This window comes from Plasmodium falciparum, assembly GCF_000002765.6.
Source record: "Plasmodium falciparum 3D7 genome assembly, chromosome: 4".
Classification (NCBI taxonomy): Eukaryota; Apicomplexa; class Aconoidasida; order Haemosporida; family Plasmodiidae; genus Plasmodium; species Plasmodium falciparum.
This window is the reverse complement of record NC_004318.2, coordinates 58,127-74,468: the sequence shown is the minus strand read 5'-3', so window position 1 is coordinate 74,468 and position 16,342 is coordinate 58,127. Positions and strand designations below refer to the sequence as shown.

Sequence of the window (16,342 nt, the reverse complement as noted above, 5' to 3'; positions counted from 1 at the left end):
ACAAGCCTATAATAATATTTCAGATTAAAAATATGTAATTCTTATATAGAACAATAAAATATATTATGATATATGAATCTTTTTAGTTATAATTTTAATCATAAAATAATAGTAGTATCACAATAAATATGAAACTGCACTACACTAAAATATTATTATTTTTCTTTCCATTAAATATATTGTTAACATCATATCATGTATGAATGAAATATTTATAAATATATATATAGTATTTTATAATTTATGGTAAATAAACCATATACATAATTATAACAAATATATATAAAATAATATACTCCAACTAATTATAACATACATGTATATATTACATTCTTTATAGGAACATAATAAAAATAAACCATACATCACATCACATACACCAACTACTACCTCAAGAGTTTTAAGCGAATGTGACCTATATATGCCCAATTATGATAAAGATGCGGATATGAAATCTGTGAAGGAAAACTTCGATCGACAAACGTCACAACGTTTTGAAGAATACGAAGAACGTATGAAAGATAAACGGCAAAAACATAAAGAAGAACGTGACAAAAATATACAAGAAATTATTTTAAAAGATAAAATCGAAAGATCATTAGAAGAAAAAGTGGAAAAATGTTGTCTTATATGTGGGTGTGGGTTAGGAGGTGGTGTTGCACCATTTGTTGGATTATTTGGTGGACTTGCTGTAAACGAATTGAAAAAAGATGCTGCGGTTGCTGCTACTGAAGCGGGTATTAAAAAAGCCATTGAAGGAGTAGGAAGTATATTTTATCTAGAAGAGGGATCTCCTATTCCATGGATGAACAAGATTCACGCAGGAAATTATAATCAGAAAATGCCTCTTGTTACAATAGTAAACTCTATATATAATAATTGCGAGGATGATCCATCTTCTGCAGGTTCTTTATTTTGCCAGGCTTCAAAGTCATTTATTGAAGAAAGACAGCGTCCTGTGTTTACTAAAACTATTTCAGAAATGGCAGGAAATGCTGCAGAAGCTGCTGGAAAAGCAGCAAATGAGAAATATGCAGAGATGACAAGTGTTGGTACTATTTGTTCTGATCCTATTGTAATTTCTGCTATAGTAGTAGTGACTATAGCTGTTATACTTTTAATTATTTATTTAATTTTACGTTATCGTAGAAAAAAGAAAATGAATAAAAAACTCCAATACACAAAATTATTAAATCAATAAATTTATGATTTCACCATATTAAATTCAATTTAATGTTTTGTGAATTTTAAATTTATAATGCAAGGATATTAATATTATTAAATTTTTATAACATTATATTTTTTTTCTCTATAATTTTTTTTTGTTTATTGTTATGTGGTTATTAAATTATTTAATTTATATTTATTTTTTTATTTTTAGTGAAACGAATGTAATATATATATATATATATATATATATATAAATTTAATAAAGGTATTATATTAATATATATTGTTTGTATATATAAATATATATATATATATATATTTATAATACTCTATTTAAGAACACCCTGTAACATATATTTAAAATTCTTTTATAAAATAATATGTAATGGTATATATTATAGAATAAATATATTCTATTATTAACCTATATTGATATATTATCTAAAATATAATCATATTTATATAATATAAACTAATATAAATAAATATAATGGTAATTATTAACATTTATCTTTATCATTTTATTTTTATAATATATATAATAGTTATTTATTATTATTTTACATTACAATGTCATGTGAAATATAAGACATTATTTTAATTTTTTTTTATTTTTTTATTTTTATAATTTTCCTTTTAATAAAACAAAATATGTGTTATATTATTACAAGAAACATATTAAAAAAAATTATAATATATATAATGTTTTTAATATAATAAGCACAAAAATATTTTTGAAACTAAATATCTAAATATCGACACATTACAATATAATAATAATGAATTTACCTAATCTTACAATAAGCATTATTAAAAACATGTAACGATATATTATATTTAATAATTATAATTGTATTAAAATAACAATATTTATATGATATCCTTTTTATTTACCTATTATAATACATATAATTAATATGATAGGAAATTTAAAACAATATATAAATATTAATAACTTGTAAAATATTAAAAATAAATATATATATAATTTATTTTTTCTATTTATATATTTTTATAAAACGATTATTATTATTATTATTATTATTGCTTTTATTATATAATAGTAACAATTACTATATGTTTATTTTTAAAAAGTACATATTTAAAAAACTTCTATTATAATGTAATCATACTATTAATTTCTTATGTTTTGTACAAATAATATATGATATTTCGTAATATATAAATATAATATATATATTTAATGCTTCACAACCTACAAATTATAAATATATTAAAATTAAATTATTTATATTTATACAAATAAATATAAAATTCAGTATGTCACAGGTGGCATGCTTCGAAAATCCTTTAAATTTCATTCTTATAATAATAGTATATTTATAAATTATTCAAAATGCATAATTTATTATTTTTTTAATATATAATTAATTTAAATATCCTATTATATATATATATATATATATATTATATATCATTATTTATAAATTATTATAGCATAATTAAGTAACATAAAATAAGAGATAAAATAGAGAGCATTTTATAACATAAGATAACACTTAGCAAAAAAAATTAAAAAAAATAAAAAGAAAAAATATAAATATTAAAATATACATAACAAATATTTTATAATATGAGTTTTAAGATTTATATTATATTTTATTAATTACAAGAAATTTTGTTGTTAGTTCCACAATAGTAATTATATTAGAATATTTTTTAGGATATTTGTTTGATAAAAATCATGAGAGCTATTATTATATATATGCGGTTTGCACCCATAACAAATATTGTTCTACACATTTATATATTATTTACAACACAAAAAAAAACAAGTTGTTTGTAACTAACGTTATACTTATTATGTAGATTTATAAGAATAAAATTTAATTGTAATTTATTATTTGAAACACGATTAAATTTTATTAAAAATTAAAATTCAAAATTATAAAAAATGTAATATATTTTGATATATTTTTAATTTTAATATTTTTTTTTTTTTTTTTTTTTTTTTTTTTTTTTTTTGTAATGGAAGAATTACTCAGGTTCCAATTATGCAATATATTTTAATAATGGAAGTTAATTGTGATATATAATAAAAAACATAATTATATTTTAGATTAAACATATGTAATTCTTTTCATAAAACACAATATATTATGATGTATAAATTATTTTGTTATAATTTTTATGATAAATTGTTATAAATATAGCAACAATAAAAATGAAAATTCATTGTATTAATATATTATTGTTTTCTGTTCCATTAAATATATTAGTAACATTATGTGATAAATGAATAAAATATTCCTATATATAATTATTATATCTATATATCGATATATAATATATATATAGGCACGATATATATATTTATAACAAATATATATAATCATAAACAACTAATTATAACATACATATATATACATTTTTTTTTATAGGTAAATACCCACAAAAAATCATCCATAAGACGACTCCATACACAAACCACCAGATCATTATGCGAATGTGAATTATATTCACCGGCGAACTATGATAGTGACCCACAAATGAAAGAAGTCATGGAAAATTTCATTAAACAGACACAGCAAAGATTTCATGATTATGACGACCGTATGAAAGAAAAACGAAAGCAATGTAAAGAACGATGTGATAAAGAAATCCAAAAAATTATTTTAAAAGATAAATTAGAAAAAGAATTAATGGACAAATTTGCCACACTACACACAGATATACAAAGTGACTCTATTCCAACATGTGTTTGCGAAAAGTCGTTAGCAGATAAAACAGAAAAGTTTTGTCTTAATTGTGGAAAAACTATGGGAGGGGTTGCCCCCGGTTGGGGTCTGGTCGGCGGTTTATGGTATGCGACATGGTCACAATATGTTACTAAAACGGCTATACAAAAGGGTATTGAAGCAGGTGTTAAATGGGGGATTCAAGAATTAAAAGTTTTTCATAGCTTATATCGATTAATTGAGGTTTCACAAATACAAAGTTTCATTAATCCTGCAAATTATGCTGAAAAAACGACGTATTTTTCATTTGTTAAAAGTGTTAATAGTACAAAGTGTGTTGGTAAAGCTGTTAATACTGAACCATTTTGCAATTTCGTATCACTTAATGGGGAAAGTGCATTATCCGATCGAGCTGCCGTTATTGCAAAAGATGCAGCATATATGGCTGAAGTTGCTAAAGAAGGTGTATTGAAAGAGGGAGCCAGTGTAACTAGTAGTTTAACTACTGGAATAACTGCTTCTCTTATTGCAATAGTAGTAATCGTTTTAATTATGATAATTATCTATTTAGTTTTACGTTATAGACGAAAGAAAAAAATGAAGAAAAAACTCCAATATATAAAACTATTAGAAGAATAGATATATGACGTTAGGTATTCTTGATGGTAACATTTATGTATGCATTAGCCTTAGTTGAATATACCATATTTATTATTAATTATATTTTTATATGTATTACTTTTATGCATATATTATATTTGGTTATCTGAAAATTTTTTAATTATTTATTATATTAATTTTTTTTTAATACTTTTATTCTTTAACAAATGACATATTTTTTAATATATATATTAAATACTTCATTTATATGTGTAAGTAGATTTAACTTATTAAGAACATAAAGTTGATGTATATTTGTATAATAACTCATATTAAATGTCATATAATCAAATATATAATATCGAAAAAATATATATTATGATAATAATTATTATTAATTGTAGGAAATATATTATTCAAATAAAAAAAAGTTAGTCGATATGTATATAATAAATAATTAATATAAATAAATATTTTTATTTTAATTGATAAATACATTGGCTACAAAACCTATCATATCATATGTAATAAAATATAAGTATGTATATTCATTTATTTTTCTTTAATGTTTTTGTTATATACTTAATATATTATTAAAAATACCTTAAAATAATGAATACAAAAAGTGGTTAAAATGAACAAAATACATAAAAGAACTAATACAAATATGACATTAGAACAATTACATGAAATAAATAAAAGCATAAACGTAAAAAAAGAGAACAATAGAAAATAAAAAATAAATAATAAAATAATTTTTATTAATATAACAATAATTTATTTTTCTTTTGCAATTTCTATTTTGATGTTACTTATATATATATATCTTTATATATTAATTAATAAATAATATATTATATTATATTTTTTAAAACCAAATTAGTAAAATGTTAAATGAATTAAAATATTATGTTGTATATATATATATATATATATATAATGCTTTTAGTATACTAATGACAAAAATGTTTTAAACGTGATATATCGATATATCAACACACTATAATATAATAATAATAAATTAACCTAAAAGTACAATAAGTATTATAATAAAATAATAACAATATATTTATATAATAATTATAATTATAATTTTATTACAATAATCATATTTATGTCATATCCTTTTTATTTGCCTATACCAATGCATATAATTAATAGGATAGGAAATTTAAAAAAATATATTAATATTAATAACTTGAAAAATATTAAATATATATATATATATATATATATATAATTTATTGTTTTTTTCTATTTATATATTATTATAATGAAATTATTATTATTATTGTTTTAATTATAGAATAGTAAAAATTACTATAAGTTCGCTTTTGAAAAGTATATATTTAAGAAAACTATTATTAAAATCTAATCATACTATTAATTTCTTATGTATTGTAAAAATATAATATGATATTTCGTATTATATAAATACAATGGATATATGTAATATTTTACAACATATAAATTGTTAATACAATATAATTATATTATTTTTATTTATATACATCCATATAAAATACAATATGCCACTATGTGGTATCTTTTGAAAATATTTTAAATTGTATTATTGTAATAATTGTATATTTTCAATTTATTAAATTACATTTTGTAATTAACTAATATGTAGTTTATTTAAATATCATAATATATATATATATATTTATATATTATTATAATATAATTAAGTTACATAAAATAATAGATACAACAGAGATTATTTTTTAACATGGATAAAATTTAGCAAAAAAAATGAAATAAACAAAAATGAAAAATGTAAATATTAAAATACATATAAAATTATTTTATTCTGTTATTTTTATGATCAATATTATATTTTATTAATTACAAGAAATTTTGTTATTATTTTAAAGATAATAATTATATTAGAATATATTTTAGGATATTTTTTTAATAAAAATCATGAGGGCTATTATGATATATATGTGGTTTACACCAATAACAACTATTGATCTACACATTTATATGTGTGTTTGCAGGAAAATATATTGTTATTTTTTAAAATTTTATAATATATATATATATTTTATATTTGTTAAAATTTACTTGAATATTAATTTATCGGAATTCTTATATATGTATGAGAGAGAAATATTTTAAAAAAAATTGAACAAAAAAAAAGAAAAAATCAATAAATAAATAAATAATGTAAAATAAAAATTTTGTTTTTAATTTATTTTATATCATATTTATATTTAATTTTTTAAATATTAAATGAATATAGTCATAATTTAAATTATACGTATGATGAAACTATAATGTTATTATATCATAAAATTACAACAAAATTTCCGCTTATCAATATATTATATAAAATATATATTAGAAAACAAAATAGATCATTTTTTATGAATTAGATTAATAAAATTCGGAATATAAAATATTATTTTTTTAAATTAAAAATGAAGATGTATTATCTTAAAATGTTATTGTTTAACTATTTAATAAATACATTAGTATTACCACATTATGTATGTAAAAAGAAAAAATATATAATTATTAGAATGACATATATAATAAAACAATTATTATATTTTGAGTACGAAGTCATTAATACTCTTTCTTTTTTTTTAGGAAAATTATCTATATAACCCTTATAATGTGAGCCTCAATCCAAATAACACACAAAGAACAACGATAAAATCAAGACTTTTAGCACAAACCCAAATCCATAATCCGCATTATCATAATGACCCAGAACTCAAAGAAATAATTGATAAAATGAACGAGGAAGCAATCAAAAAATACCAAAAAACTCATGATCCATATGAACAATTGAAAGATGTAGTAGAAAAAAATGGAACAAAATATACAGGTGGTAATGATGCAAAACCTATGTCAACGCTAGAAAAAGAATTATTAGAAACATATGAAGAAATGTTTGGTAACGAAAGTGATATGTTGAAGTCGGGCATGAGTCCAAATGTTGATGAAAAATCTTCAACATGTGAATGTACTGATCTTAATGGTGTGAAATTAGCAAAAACAAAAGGAAGAGATAAGTATTTAAAACACCTAAAACACAGATGTATAGGTGGAATATGTTCTTGCACAGTAGGTAGTGCAATCTTAACAATGATAGGTTTGGCAGCTACCAAAGCTACAATCATTAAATTTCTTACTGTCCCACCTTTATCTTATAATGCGTCCACATCCCCTGTCACTATATACAATATGTTTGTAGGTATTACAGCTTGGGGTCCTGATGCAGTAGGAAGTATTCCAACATATTCTATAGTTGCATTACAGCCCTGGGGTATTGCGGCTTTAGTTTTACTTATATTAGCTGTTGCTCTTATAATATTATATATATGGCTATATAAAAGAAGAAAAAATTCATGGAAGCATGAATGCAAGAAACATTTATGTAAGTAATGCAATTTTTAGAATATGGATGATGTTACTTAAGTGTGTATAATTTAAATTTTATAATAATTTTTTTTTTTTTACGCCTATAATATTATATTAAATAATATTTTATCAATGAAAAAGTATATTTATAGACATTAATTAATTCAAAACTTAAAATCGTGCGAGACAACTATTATATGTAATATATATTTATTACATTTCTAATTAAAAAATTACATAATTCTTATATCAAAATTTTATGTACTATAATATATAATTTTTTATTATTTTTCTCACATTTATATTATAACATTTATTTTAAAACCATTTATTCAAATTTTTATATCAAACAGATATTTTACAATTAAATTCAAATGCATTTATAAATATTAATCATATTCTTAATAATTAAGACATATTTATGTCATAGAAATATTTTAAATATATTGTTTTATATCTAAATCAAATAAATTCTTATCATATTTTAAAGAATAAAATGAACTTTTTTTTCTTTAAGTATTATGTTTTATATAATTAACTTTCATTTTATCTTTATTTTACCTTAAATAAAAATATGGATTATAATTTCATAATACAAAAGAAAAAAAAGAAGATTAAACATTGCACACAAAAACATATTTTCTATCAAAATATATGGTAACATATTTTAAAATACCAATGATAAAATAAATTAAACAATTTTTTTCATTTCGCAAATGAATGAATATTCATACAATATTTTAATTTTAATCAAATACGTGATCATTAAAAAAGACATAATTTATTTTATTTTTAATTATTATAAACTCTTTACATAAAATATATATTTTTAAATACATAAATATATTTTTCCAACATCGTACATTATGAGTCAAAATTATAATAATAACATAAAATATATGCAATTAATATAATATATATAATAATGCTTCTTTTATATAAATTTATAATATATGTCAATAGAAATTAAAAACAAAATTTAAACACAATTTATGATAATTTTAAAGAGTTAATACTTTTCATAGAAAAATATAATAAAAATAAAGAAAACATATAACATTTTTTACTTTAAATATCACAAAATAGAAATTTGAAATAATGTATATATATATGTATATAATTATAATAATATATTATCAAAATATTACAATCGTTAAATTATAAATATTATATATTAGTATAACATAGGATACTACATAAAACTATAAAAAGATAGTATTTTATTATATGTAAATTTTTACATCAATAACGTTTTGTTTTCCTTTTTTGTTTGTTACTTAATAATAAATATAAATGTTTTTATATCATAATAATATGATTTAGTACTTTAATAATAAATAAATATTTTAAATGCTTTTTAATATATTTCTATAAAATGAAAATAATAATAATATTAATCTTAGTAACAACATAGATAAATTAGAGGGAATTTTATAACATACAATAAATTTTAGAACAAAACAAATAACATAATATATGAAAATTTATTTATTAATATATATGTATATATTATTATTTGAAGAAGATTTTATATCATTTATTATGTTATAAAATATTTGTTGTTAATTGTTTTTATAACAACAATGTTACGAAATTATATGTTTTAATAACTATTTCATAAGTATTTCATATATATATATTATAAATTGGTATTATATATATGTCATACACAATTTCCAAAACGTTGGTTTTGCACATTTGTAAATAATTTACAACACAGAAATATGTTGTATTATTACTATATCGTTAGATATTATTGAGAAAAATGAAAAAAATAAAAAAAAAATAAACCAAAAATAACCATAATAATTTATTGTGTTGATTTAAAATTAAATTTCATTAAAAATTAAAAATTAAAAAAAATTATAAAAAATGCAGAATGTTTTGATAAATTATTTTAATATTAATTTTTTTACGTTTTTGTTTTTTTTTTTTGTAATAAATAAAATGGCAAATGTGGATCCACTATAAAAAAAAAAATATATTTACATAATGGGAAAATAATTGTTAATTATATTAAATAAATTATAATCATATTTTATGTTAAACATTTTTATTTAATTTATTTATAATATAAAATAAAGTATTTTATGTGATTTTTTTAGTTATAATATTTATCAAAAAATAATATACGTATCACAATAAAAAATGAAAATCCATTATATTAATATATTATTGTTTGAGCTTCCATTAAATATATTGGTAATTCCATGTCACATATATATTAAAGAGGATTAATATAATCATATTATAATATAATATATATATTTATATATAAATATATTACGATATCGTATATATAATTTTTATATATATATAGTCCAAATATACATATATATATAAACATAAAAACATACATATTTATAACATATATATATAAAATAAAAAAGAACTAATTATAATATACATATATATGTGACCATTTTGTATAGATATATAATCAAAGGAACCATAAAAGCACCACACATCATACATTAAAAATACCAACTACCAGGTTATTATGCGAATGCGAATTATATTCACCTGCCAATTATGACAACGATCCTGAAATGAAAGAAGTGATGGAAATTTTCGATCGTCAAACCTCAGAAAGGTTTCATGAATATGACGAACGTATGGTCGAAAAACGAATGCAATGTAAAGATAAATGCGATAAAGAAATACAAAAAATTATATTAAAAGATAAATTGGAAAAAGAATTGGCTGAAAAGTTTGTCACATTACAAACAGATATACAAAATGATGCTATTCCCACATGTGTGTGCGAAAAGTCGATAGCAGATAAAGTGGAAAAAGGATGCTTGAGATGTGTAGGTGTGTTTGGTGGTGGTGTGATGCCTGGATTTGGTACGATAGGAGGAACGGCTTTATATGCTTTAAACCAGTTGAAACCTGCGGTATTTAAGGCCGCTATTAAAGCAGCTCTAGAAGAAGGTGCTGCTGAGATTTTGGCTGCGGGTATTGAAGCAGGTGATGCTGCAGGTATGAATGTAGTTAGATATGGATTAAGATATTTGCATGTACATGAATTATTTCCTGTAATATTTGATTCCTTTGTTAAAACAAGACCTTATAATGAAATCACATCTATTGCTAATTCAATTTTGTTGAAATATGGTCCGACCTGTACGGGGCTCGACAACAATAGTCCCCCTGCTGCATGCACTAAATTTCAGCTTAATTTAGGTATACATAAAAAAATTGGTGCTATGATTGATACACATGGTACTCCAGCATCTACTGCTATACGACAAGGGTTAGAAGGAATTCTTGAAGAAGCAACACAAACTGCTGAAGCAGCTGCTAAGATTGCTGAAAAAGGTGTTGCTGCTGAAATCACAGCTCGAGAGACCGCTTTGATAGAAGCTGGATTTAACAGTTCCATTACTTCCATAAATGCTTCGATTTTTGCAATTGTAGTAATCGTTTTAATTATGGTGATAATATATTTAATTTTACGTTATCGACGAAAAAAAAAAATGAAGAAAAAACTCCAATATATAAAACTATTAGAAGAATAGATGTGATGTATTTGGTATTTTTGATGTTGGTAGGATGTATGGTACACGTAGTATTTTTCTTTGAATGTACCGTGTGTTTTTTTTTTTTTTTTCTCCATTATAAATAACTATATATTTTTATATGTATTGCGCTTTTATATATAATTTATTTTTCTATAATTTTATTTATTTATTTATTTATTTATTTATTTATTTTCTAAAACTCTTTTAATTAATAAACAATGTAATTTTTAATTTATATAAAATACTTATACGTATTATAATATATTATTTTTTTAAAACATAATGTAACGTATATTTTTTAAATACCTCATATGTTTTTCAAAGGAATATATATCAAAAAAAACAATAAAACTTATGATTATTATAATTATGATTATTATGATTACTATTATTATAAATATTTTAAGAAACATATTATTCAAAATATTATATCTATATTTATATAATTTAAATTAAAACCAATAAGTATATTATTTCAATTCAGAATTATCATCCTTAAAAAACCTATCATATTATATATTATGTTATTTATATTTATTTCATAATATATTTTATTATTATTTTAATTATTTTTTATTAGAAATACTACTAATACAATGAATTCAAAAAATAGTCAACATATAACAAAATATAATAATTACACGTAATATAACAAATAGATACAATACATAAAAAAAATAATAAAAATATAAAAAATGCATGAAATAAATAAAAATAAAACACAATAAAAAAAAGAATAATGTATATTTTTTATTTTAATATATAATACACTTTTTCTTTATTTTGCCTTTGTAATTTTTATTATGTTGTTTTATTTAGTATAATATGTAGATATTTTTTGTTTATATATATATATATATTTATTTATTTCATAATATGTATATATTTATGAGATATAATTTCATATATATTTCATAATTTATATTGTTCTTTTTAATTTTTTTTAAGTGTTATTTGTTTCTATATTACGTATGCATTGATTTATTATCATTATATTTTTATATATATTAAGTGGCAAAAAGAAAAAAAAAAAAAATTTGTTCATTAAATATTTTTTCTTCTGTAAAATGTTTTCCTTTTTTGTTTATATTTATATTTATATATTTTTTTTTTTTTTTTTTTTTTTTTATATATATGAAATTTGTATGATATATTTCAAATTTTTTTTTTTTTTTTTATTATTTTATTTGTATACACATTTAGGAAAAAAAAATTATAATAATAATTTATATATATACATTTTTTTTTTTTTCTACTGTTAATTTATTTTTATTTTATTTTTTTTTTTTTTTTTTTAAACATAAATTTTTTTTTCTTTTTCTTTTTTTTTTAATTTCAATTTAGTTCTCACTGTATAAAAATTTTTTTTTTTTTTTAGTATAAAATTTTTTTTTTTTTTTTTTTTCATATAAAATTTTTTTTTTATTTTTTTATTTTTATTTAAATTTCCATTTAATTCTCATTGTATAAATTTTTTTTTAATTTTTTTTCTAAATATATTTTTTTATTTTTTATTTAATGGGATTTTTTTTTTTTCTTATTCATTTTTAAATACATAAATATATATAAAACACATACATATTTCCAAACACATACACATATAAATACATCCATTTTCCTTTAGTAAAAAGTAACTCAACGCAGCAAACGCAATTCCTACACTTAAAGGAAAAGCCGAAATCGACATCATTTCCGGTAATATGGAAATATATGTGGGTTTTTTTTATGTGTTTTTCTTTTTTTTTTTTGTATTTAATTTTTAGTGTTATAAATTATATTATATCATATATATGTACACATATATAACATGATTGTATTGTGTTATATATTATGTTATATTTTTTAATTTTGTGGTTTCATTATATACAATCATATGTATATGTATAGTGTTATATATATTAAATATAATAACATAAGTAGTTAATATTATTTAGATTAAACATATTAAATATTATAAAAATAAATATATAATTTACACTCACTTCACTAAAAAAAAAAAAATAAATAAATATAAATTAAATAATTTAATAACCACATAAGTATAAACAAAAAAAAAAATTTATATAGAGTTATAAAAATTTAATTATCATAATATCCTTGTATTGAAAATTTTTAAATTCACATAACATTAAATTGTATTTAATATCATGAAACCATATATTTATTGATTTAATAATTTTATGTATTGTAGTTTTTTCTTCATTTTTTTTTTTCGTCTATAACGTAAAATCAAATATATTATCAACATAATTAAAACTATAATTAATATTGCAACAACAGAAGCAATAATAGCAGTTTGCTTACTCATAAATATAGTATTTATCACTTCGGCCTCTCGAGCTTTTATTGCAGCAGTTAACTCGGCACTTTTAGCAGCACTAGCGTCGGCAGCAACCCCTTCGGCGTCTGACACCATAGTTTGTACAGTTTTTTCTATAACTTCTTTGGTTGAAATACCCTTTTTTGTTGTTAATACAGCTGGAGTTTGGTTCCACACCGAATTGCAAATAGGAATATGACGGTTAGCGTCACCGTAAAGGTAGACCACTTTCCCTGAAGAATCACATGCACATGTCTCAAAATATAGTTTTTGAACAGCTTGAGCAATGTTTGTGATATTTTTATAAGATGTTGTAGCAAAATAGGATTCCAATGACTTATTATCTAGAGTTGATATACCCATTTTTTTTAATCCTGCAATAACTAATTCCTTACCTGTAACCTCACCTGCTTCAACACCTGCAGCCAAAATATTAGCAGTACCCTCAGCTATAGCTGTTTTAATAGAGGCCTCAAGTGCCTTAGGTTTCCACGCATATAGCGCACCTTCAGCAATTCCTGCTAATACTCCTGAAGAGGGTGCAACAATCCCTCCCAAATTTTGTGCACATCTCAAACATCCTTTTTCCACTTTATCTGCTAACGACTTTTCGCAAATACATGTTGGAATAGCATCACTTTGTATATCTGTTTGTAGTGTGGCAAATTTGTCCATTAATTCTTTTTCTAATTTATCTTTTAAAATAATTTTTTGGATTTCCTTATCACATGTATCTTTACATACTTGTCGTTTTTCTTGTAACCTTTCATCGTATTCTTGAAACCTTTGTGTTGTACGATCATGAAATTGTTGCATGACCCTTTTCATTTCCGGGTCATTATCATAATTTTGTGGTGCATATAATTGACACTCACATAATAATCTGTTAGTTTGTATATGACGTGGTGTAATGGATGGTTTTTTGTGGGTATTTACCTATAAAAAATGGTGACATATATATGTAATGTTTATTTGTAGTTTATGATTTTATATATTTGTAATTAATATGTATATTTAAACTATATATATAAGTCATATAGATATAATAATTATATTTATGAATATTTTATTTATTTATCACATAATGTTACCAATATATTTAATTTTAGAGGAAACAATAATATATTAGTATAATGGATTTTCATTTTTTATTGTGATACGTATATTATTTTATGATAAAAACTATAACTAAAAAAATCACATAAAATATTTTATTTTGTGTTATAAATACATCAAATATGTTTAACATAAAACATTATTATAATACATTTAATAATATAATATACAATTATTTTCCCATTATATAAATATATAATTTTTTTTTTTTTTTATAATGGAACCATATTTGCCTTTTTATTTAAAACCTTAAAAAAAAAAAAAAAAATTAAAAATATAATATATCAAAATATATTACATTTTTTATAATTTTGAATTTTAATTTTTAATAAAATTTAATTTTATATCATACGATAAATTACAATTAAAAAGGTTTTTTTAATATTTTTCAAAAATACGTTACGATTTAGTAAGAACTTCTATTTTTTTGTTGTAAAATATATACATATGTGTAAATTAATGGCTGTTGAACGTGTATACCACATATAATTTACAATTTGGAAAAACCTATTAGTGAAATTGATATTGCAACATGTATGTTAACTATATTGCTGTCATATAAAAATCATTGCATATCATAATATTTGTTATTAAACGTAAAAAAAACAATATATATTTTTTAATAATAATAATTAAACCAAATATATTTTAACTAAGTATTTATGTTCTTTTTTTTTTCTTTTGTTCTAAAATTTATTGTATGTTATACCTTTCTCTCTAATGTATCTAAAATTATATAAATATAAATATATATATATATTTTTAAAATTATATTACGTTAAAAAAAAAATATTTATATATAATATTAAAAATAAATTAAAGAAAAAAGAAATTATTAAGATTAATAAAATACTATTGTATAGTTTTATGTAGTGTTGTACTTTATACAAATATATACTATTCATAATATAGAAATAATTCTAATGTTTTCATAATATATGTATTATATTAAATATTAAAATGGTATATATACTATTTTAGAATTTATTGATATAATAATTGTAGGATTACTAGTTGTAATAATATACTTATATATATTTAAATAAAAAAAAAATTATGTTAATTATTATTATTATATATATATTGAAAAGAAATATACGACTTTACATAATAAATACGATAAACAAAAATATATTTTTCTATTATGTTCAATTACTAATATTATATATATATATAATCGTTTGCGTATTGTTTCTAAAATGGTAGCTATTTTCTATAATAATAATAGTATGTATAATTTAAAAAAATATAAATAAAAATATATATAAATATATAATGTAAACAATATATTATAAATAATGACAGAAAGAAAATATATTGGTTCATATGAGAAAAGAACTTTCTGTAATATTATATAAAGTAAACAACACATACTTACATTTTGTAAATGAATAATTTTGTTAACACATCGTAATTTCAATTTTATTTATAGATAGTATGGAATAATTATATATATATATTATTGAATATTAACATAATAATATATTACATTATAATTATATATAGTTCTATAACTATTATAAAGCAGTAAATATATA

General features: G+C 19.6%; 5 protein-coding genes and 1 pseudogene across 5 annotated transcripts, besides 1 other annotated feature; 4 read left to right on the top strand and 2 right to left on the bottom strand.

Moving 5' to 3' along the window:
• Nucleotides 1–128: 128 nt before the first annotated feature.
• Nucleotides 129–1,201, top strand: PF3D7_0401000 (rifin; the record flags this gene model as incomplete). The annotated part of the gene is made up of 2 exons (XM_001351290.1): nt 129–197; nt 341–1,201. 2 exons carry the CDS (start codon nt 129–131, stop codon nt 1,199–1,201), a joined length of 930 nt encoding a protein of 309 aa, XP_001351326.1.
• A 2,154-nt stretch (nt 1,202–3,355) lies between these two features.
• PF3D7_0400900 (rifin) lies at nt 3,356–4,508 on the top strand (the record flags this gene model as incomplete). Its single annotated transcript, XM_001351289.1, has 2 exons — nt 3,356–3,409; nt 3,573–4,508. The coding sequence occupies 2 exons, from the start codon at nt 3,356–3,358 to the stop codon at nt 4,506–4,508; spliced, it is 990 nt and encodes a 329-aa protein (XP_001351325.1).
• Nucleotides 4,509–6,895: 2,387 nt separating this feature from the next.
• PF3D7_0400800 (stevor) lies at nt 6,896–7,868 on the top strand (the record flags this gene model as incomplete). The annotated part of the gene is made up of 2 exons (XM_001351288.1): nt 6,896–6,964; nt 7,068–7,868. 2 exons carry the CDS (start codon nt 6,896–6,898, stop codon nt 7,866–7,868), a joined length of 870 nt encoding a protein of 289 aa, XP_001351324.1.
• A 2,124-nt stretch (nt 7,869–9,992) lies between these two features.
• PF3D7_0400700 (rifin) lies at nt 9,993–11,365 on the top strand (the record flags this gene model as incomplete). The annotated part of the gene is made up of 2 exons (XM_001351287.1): nt 9,993–10,046; nt 10,277–11,365. The coding sequence occupies 2 exons, from the start codon at nt 9,993–9,995 to the stop codon at nt 11,363–11,365; spliced, it is 1,143 nt and encodes a 380-aa protein (XP_001351323.1).
• A 1,614-nt stretch (nt 11,366–12,979) lies between these two features.
• PF3D7_0400600 lies at nt 12,980–13,058 on the bottom strand (annotated as a pseudogene).
• Nucleotides 12,980–13,058: a sequence feature (erythrocyte membrane protein 1 (PfEMP1), exon 1, pseudogene).
• A 471-nt stretch (nt 13,059–13,529) lies between these two features.
• Nucleotides 13,530–14,833, bottom strand: PF3D7_0400500 (rifin; the record flags this gene model as incomplete). The annotated part of the gene is made up of 2 exons (XM_001351286.1): nt 13,530–14,624; nt 14,780–14,833. The coding sequence occupies 2 exons, from the start codon at nt 14,831–14,833 to the stop codon at nt 13,530–13,532; spliced, it is 1,149 nt and encodes a 382-aa protein (XP_001351322.1).
• Nucleotides 14,834–16,342: the final 1,509 nt, after the last annotated feature.